Below are 7,729 nucleotides of genomic sequence, written 5' to 3' on the forward strand. Positions count from 1 at the left end.
TAAAAAAGAAAAACATTTATGATTTCTAATGTCATCAAGCACTTTGCAATATAAGTTGTTTTCTTCAGTATATGATTGTTTAAATTGTTATGTTGATTTTGCACACAGGATCCACTCTGGGTTACAAAGTAACATCCCCACCCCACCTGAATGGGATGAAGAGGCTGTAAAGTGACAACTGAGTGCAGTGTCACAATTTAGAATGTTTCCAAGTCACTTAAAACAACAATTTTACGAAAACTTTGGCCTAGTGATTAAGGCATCCATCAGATGCGTGACGTCACAGGTTCAAACCCTTGCTGAGTCATACCAAAAACTTATAAAAATGGTACTAACAGCTGCCTCGCTAGCGTTAGGACTGGTCAACCTGGTGTCAGGATAATGTGACTGAGTGGAACATCATGCTACATGTCTGCGGCACGATGCCTCAGTGCTAGACATCACTATAAACTGCCAAACTGCAGACATTGTAGCAATATGACTGAAAAATTGTTAAAGCTACATTAAAAAGCCAAATCACAACACACACACAAACTTTGACTAAAATTATATAAACACAGAAGATGTACTCATGAATTTTTATGAAAATGTTAAAAGTTTTCTTAGTTTGAAATAATAAAGTTAAATTTTGTTATTACAATTTACCATAACCTAGAAAATATTACTATTAAAAACTATCATGTCCATTTGTGTTGATTTTATTATCAAGTCTTTTATTTTTTTACTAAAAAAGGAGTGCCTGTGCCTGCAGCAGCTGTCTCATAAACTCTCAATTTCAAGTACATGAAAGCAAATGACTTTTAATTATTGATGACCACTGAAGATTAAAACAAAATGGTATCATTTTGTATTTTGTATTTGTATTTTCCACCTTTTATACTGGTATGTGTATCGGTACAACAAAAGTATCAATGCAGCAATATATCGATGAACAGTATTTGGAGCTATAGTTCATTGTTTCCTGACATTGGTCAAGTGGTCACAACTGATGGACAATACAACCAAGCCAGATGTGCATGAAGGCTTCAATCATTACATGATTGTTAATAAAGCAGCACTGGTGACCTCAACAAGAACTTGTGGGATTGATATTAATTATCTGCACTTTCTTATCAGGTAATGACGCAATTAATACATTCAAGTGAAAAATCTGTTTCAACAATGGCACTGTTCTGTGCATGCTTATTTATACCAACTGACTGCACAGATTCATGGTCTACTGGCTGTCCTGGTTTGAACAATTTACATGAAGAACTGAAGAATAACACAAAAAAGAATTATTACCTTTGCAGTTGATTATTCAATACAAACTGAATGAACAAAATCTCAGGTTTTAAAAGACAATATCTTTCAAAGTAACAGTGATGGATTATAGATATATTTGAAAGGAACATTCACACACAAAAGCTTTTAATATCTTTATTTAAAAAATAAAATTATTTTCTTCAAGAACAGAACACATTTCACCAGGTTAAGAATCAAAATCATTTAATTTGTCAATACAACTTAGTAGCAATTCAAAAATCAGTTGGAAGAAATTTTTGAAGTGATTGAAAAAAATGTGGGGTCTATGCCACAGCCATTATATCTAAATTTGTGTCATAATGCAGCACATTATAGCATAATTTCAGCGCAATAATCATTTTCAAACTATAATAACAAAAAACTGAAGGTGACTTACATGGCATTGTGTGGTAGATACTAGGCCAATACTGTCCAGTATCCCTCTTTAACCAAACTCGAACTGTCCTTGAAAAAGATGACAAAATATAATCACTTGCCAAAAGCTCACAATTTTGTGGTCCATAACTTAAACTTATAGTGTTCTACCAATTATCACTAAATACTTCAATTAAATTATGAGTTTTTCATTCTGCGAAGATCAGATCAAGTTTATTCATGTACCATTTTTTACCCATGTAATTACTGAATAGAAAATGCCTATCATTAATCAAACTAAAGTTTTTAACATGATCACCATAAAACTAGTGGGAAACGGAACTCAATAACCTTTTAGAAAGGCTCAAAACTTCCAATTAACTTGTCTCCCTTAAAAATAATAACATCAAAAAGGAAAGAAGTTTTGAAAATGAATCATCAATACCTTTAATATTTGCATATGTCGATTTTTTTTATATAGATTTGCTTTACTACTAAGGGTACATGTATGCCCAATGACTGGGCATCAGCTCTTAGCATATACGAAGGGTGGTAATATTGACATCTTTTGCAAAATAATCCTGTGCATTGATTCCACCATAGTTTAAAAATACGAAGTTTGAATTGTATTAAAGTATTAATTTTCTACATCTCTAACAGTTCAAAATTTCAGCCTTTAAACAATTACATGAGCAAGCTGCTCTCCGTCTTATTTTTGTGGGTTGGTGGAAAACAACTGTATGAGAGACAATTTGTGCTGCAGCATCAGCTTTCTCATTTAGGTGGATTATTTGGTTGCTCAATACTTAAAAAATTATTTTTACTAACCTTTTTTGTTGTTTTGAATTTAATGCTATTTTTCAGCACATGATAGACTATACATGGCAGCCAGTATATATGATGGAGGTTGAACAATGGAAAAAAATTCCTGTGAAGAACCACTAGAAGCTACTGGCAATTTTTCTCATCTAACCTGAGACTTCAACCCATGCAGAACGAGGTGAGCACCTTAAACTACTCAGCCACCAGATACTATTCCACGGCACACTAGCTGTAATTTCTCATGCACACATGGAAAGCAGTATCACTCCAAAGTGAGATTGTGCTAAAAAGATCGGATAGCCCGACGCCCGGGGCACTTCAAATTTCAGATCAGGCCTCTGCTGTGTTGTAAGTGAGATGCCCATCGGACTTGTCAAATTTAAATAAAAGAAACTAATTTGCATGAGAGACTTTGATCATGTTGATGATCAAGATGCTTGATGTTTGAAGACTAATTAATTATTAATATTTATCCCTTTACACTTATGAAGATCTCTACTTATCATACATACCTCTATCGAAAGCTCTAAACTTTGCATACAAAGCAAAGCAAGTAACCTATGAATTGGGAACAGATTGCCTGAGTTACTATAACTAGTGCTCACATGGCTTTAACATACATGTATGTGTGATTTTAAGGTTCTTTTTTGGACATGTATGTATAAGAAACCATCCACAACCAATCTAGTGGGTACTTGAACTGTTCCATCAATTTTTGCAACTGGTGCAATGATGTGGCCGCATAATAGAATTTAAGACCAGTGTGTATACAAGCTGTTAATTGGTTACTTTATTGTTGTAATCTGGTGAGCTTAGGCCAAATGCAGCATATGTTTTGAGGTGTTGTAAGTAATAAATGGATTGTTTTGGCTCTTGTCTTTCATTATAAAAATTGGTCGACCTATAGCACTGTTGTGATTGGCAAAAACATTTGCATTGAGAATTTTTTTTTAATGGTCTTGTTTAATTGCTACTAAATTGTTCCAAGTGTTTGAAGTTAAGTGGAATGTATAATAATTGAGGTGTCCCATGCACACACTTACTCTAGTGTAATGAAATACTGGTTAAACAAATTAAGCAGCACCTATGTACAACATTAAAGTGAAAAGAGAAACTGTGTCAATTTAGACATGATTCCAATGCTAATGAACACAAACACTGTTGATCTGCTGAGTAAGAAGGACATTTGTTAGAGGAATTAGTCAATGGCTGACCTCGGAACCTGGAAAAAAATATTGCATCAAGTTTTTCGTGAGCCAAATAATCACACAAGTCAATTTAATATGACTTTGTTTCTAAGTTTGGGCATCTGGAAATTGGAATTGGGCTTGTGGAGTTTGAGTTGGAGCTTGTGATATTTTTAAGTCACCAGCCCTTTGCCTGTGTTTAAATAAAATTTCTTTGAGTTCTGAGAGAGCAATATGTTTTACCCATATAGCAAAGCCTATATCACTGGACACTGACAAATGTGTGGAGCAATTATGATGCAATGCTCATGCTTTAGGGTGATGCCTCTTTCCAAGCAGTTCAAATCCTAGGTCAAATGCCACTGAATGCACAGGTGTTCTGTTCTGACAGGGATTAATACTAAAAAAGTGAGCGTTCTAAAGGATGTATTGCCATCGATCAATAGAAGCTAGATTACAGGGCTCGAAATTAGCGGTAGACCGCTAGCCCGAGGCTAGATTTCCTGTCGGACTAGTAACTTTCATAATGTTATTAGTCCGATGGGCAAGTAAGTTTTGTTTATCAACAGTCAGCGTTTGTTTATGCCATTCCCTAACAAAGACTTGACTTCAGCAGATGTTCTGTAGAATCAATGCAGTGACCGTTGTAAACAGTCATAAAATATTAGCATGAGAAGATGAAGTCAATTTCTGCCTCGGAAATGTGTGTTTCTATAACAAGAAGCCATCTGATTTTGTGCATTTTGCTTAACGGCGCCAATTATGGTCCCGTCATTAACAACGGAAGTTTGGTAATTGATCCTAATTAATATGATAGCGAATTAAATGAAAAATAACCTGGTATCACACTTGATTCACACGAACACAGTAACAAACTACAAAGCAATATACCACACAAAAGAACATGGCATCAACTATTCAAAGAAATTAGTTTGCATGTTTGTTTGTTTACGGTTTTATTTTTCTTCTGCTCGCTAGCCAGCCAAACGCTCCAACAGTCACAAAAGGGAAACTGCATATTTTACGTTTGCATCGAAATAATTATAAGAATTAGATCAATTTATCATGATTACATTACTGACACATCCTTTCCATACAACTACTTTTTCTGTGATAATAAGAATAGTTTTTATATTGTTCCCTTACAAGAATTAACAAATAAGTGAATACACGTGGAGATATCCAAGCAGAATGCCATACATTTGTTGGGAATTAAAATCTCTCAGCATGGGCATCTAAGATTTTAAAATTTTCCCGCTTATTATTAATTTCAACAATACATTGAGGTCCGATTAATTAGGAACAGTTACCAAACTTATGCTATGAATGATGAGGCCATAATTGGAGCTGTTAAATACAACGCACAGAGTCAGATGGCTTTGTTTGATGGGAACACACATTTTCCAAGCTGAAACTAACATTATCTTTTGATGTTAATATTTTATAACAGTGTTTACAATAGCCACTGCTTTGATCCTGCAGAACATCCGCTTAAGTCAAGTCTTTATTAGAGAGAGGCCATTTAATTGGGAGGGGGGGCAAAGGTACGCGTTTTGAAATGTGTTTCTTGCTCGGACTTTCTTATATAAAGGACACTGTGCCATTCCTTTTCTTACTTTAAATAATTCGCATCAGCTATATTGTAACATCTCATATTTCAAAATGAGGCACAATTCCTGTCTTTTAAGACAGGCAAAATGTGGCGTTTTACAGAAGGTGTTCAGCCTCCGGAAAAAAAGCAAACATTGAATGAAAATGACATAAAAGAGAGGAATAATTCTTATGATAGGGAAAAGTGTAATCGAACGTTTCAGAATACATGGACAAAAGACAGGGAATGGCTGAATTATGATGAGGAAAAGAACTTTATGCAGTGTAACTGGTGTATGGAATTCGGGTAAGGAGACCAGAACAAACCCCAAATGGACCCAGAGTGCAGATGGAGGACGAGAAAGGATAACTGGATCCCCTTCTGGAATTGGATCCAGATTATCTTGAGAAACAAGAAATGTGAATTGACTGATTGATAATCTGAAGTAGGATTTATACTTCTGAACTCCTTCATTTCATATGATAATGCTATTTATGAAATAAAATTGTTGTTAATCTCAATACAAGTGTGTGACATTGTTTTGTGGACAGTACTAGTAAATATTTGGCAGGACTAGTAAATTTCTCAGTACACTAGTCCTTCTGGCTACAAAGAAATTTGTGTTAAATTCAAGCCCTGGATTATACCATGATCTGCATACAAATAACTTTATTAATTAGAAGCAAGCAGCTCGATAATTCGCTTTAATAGCAAAGCTGACGCTCCTGCACGAATCGTGTCTTCATCATGTTATTCTCCACCACCAGCCGTGTCAGACAAACAGGCAGAGAATAACTTGTTGGTCTTTAAAACAACAAGACCAACATACAGTTCAATGTCAAGACTATATTCCCGTTCCCCTCAGTCATCCTGTTTCTCATAAATTAGTCAAGTATGACATATGCGTTATAATTTACGATATAATTTTTACTGAATATAATGCAGAAAATAAACATGATGAATGAACATGGTAAGCTTTATAAGATAAACGAAAGTAGGCGGAGAACCCGCTTTTGTCGACTTCCTGATGCAAATATTTTCTCCAGTATGAATGCCTACTTGTCGCTACTAATTGTTATTACTCCATCCTCACGAGGGATGATGACAGCCATATTGACATCGTCGTTAAAGTCATCTAATTTGTTCATCAACACAGGTTTTCTGACATTTCCACCAAGCTTCCCACTTGCTGACTTAATTTCTGCAGCCATTTTGTAAAAAGGACAGTCACGTGATTATTAATAGCATTTTATGCAACCCTAGGTACAGTATGTAACGTACAACACCAGCAGACTCACGTTACGACACAAAGTGCGATCAAGTTCCAAAACCAATAAACTGGCTGAAAATAGACACCTCAAATAAATACTCTGATTTTATTTTCACTGCATACAGTTATGGCAGATTTCTTTTCTTACATAAACTTAACCTTTTATCTTTGAAACATAACCTAAAATATACCAACATTAAATATAAGTTGTTGCTCATTAATCCATCTTAGTTCTTGTTTTGTTTTTAATTAAAATAAAATTTTATTAATATTTGATTTGATCACTCCTAAGGATAATAATATGATATCAAAACGGAAAAAAGATAATGTGTTGTAATTTTGAAAACTACCTCCCCCAGCAAAGTGTAAGGTAAATATCAGTACCCACCCACTCTTCTCCAATATCAGATACTGAAAATGCTGGAAATATTGTAATTTATATATCTTTAACATAAATTTAAACTCACTGCATGCGATTCTAAAAAATTAACTAGCGTATTAGTTCAACAAATCAAATCAAATCAAATCTTCACAGACACGTATAGGTGAATGTTTTGAGTGACTAATTCCTTAAGAAAAAAAAAAAACACAGTCGGTAGGTGTAGCAAATGTATTAGCTGATAGTGAAATCTGAAAATAGGACAACCCCAGCCGCGTAAATAAACAATTTTTTAAATGATCTAATTCCAGTGCTCTCTTTTTATCAGTTACTCCTCTACAATTATCGGACTGGTCGGACCAAAAGATATAAAATCACAAGTTAAAAATGACTACTCCAGTCGGACTGTTAAGATGACTAGCACAAAGAAAGTAATAATTTAAAATTGTTACACATACAGTATGGCACAAAGCTACCTTACACTGGATTCAACATGAAGTGATATATATATATATATATATATATATATATATATATATATATATATATATATATATATATATATATATATATATAACACATGTGACACGAAAGCAAGCAATGATGCCTATTGTTACGAAATCTGATTTAATTCATATTTATTTTAATTTAATTGTTTGTCAGTTTTAAATTTTTTATTCTATTATATGCTATTATAATGTAAATTTATTCGCTAGAGATGATACTTTTTCAGAAAATTGTTTGACCTTGACTGTTAGTTTATAAACACCAGGTGTTGATTTAAATTCTGACCTTGTTTCGGAACTTGTATCTACTTTCAT

At 34.0% G+C, this 7,729-nt stretch overlaps 1 protein-coding gene across 1 annotated transcript in view; it reads right to left on the reverse strand.

Annotated features, from left to right (window-relative positions):
* The window catches only part of LOC149799200 (WD repeat and FYVE domain-containing protein 2-like), a 59,414-nt gene extending 52,944 nt beyond the window's left edge, over positions 1 to 6,470 (reverse strand). Inside the window, exons 1-2 of the mRNA XM_089958464.1 lie at positions 6,319 to 6,470; positions 1,682 to 1,749 (exon numbers count right to left, since the gene is read on the reverse strand). Of these exons, the coding sequence (XP_089814590.1) occupies positions 1,682 to 1,749; positions 6,319 to 6,470 (220 nt within the window). The remainder of the gene's footprint in view (positions 1 to 1,681; positions 1,750 to 6,318) is intronic.
* Between the last annotated feature and the right edge of the window lie 1,259 nt (positions 6,471 to 7,729).

Source organism: Sinohyriopsis cumingii, chromosome 5 (genome assembly GCF_028554795.1).
Source record: "Sinohyriopsis cumingii isolate HCF-2022 chromosome 5, ASM2855479v2, whole genome shotgun sequence".
NCBI lineage: Eukaryota > Metazoa > Mollusca > Bivalvia > Unionida > Unionidae > Sinohyriopsis > Sinohyriopsis cumingii.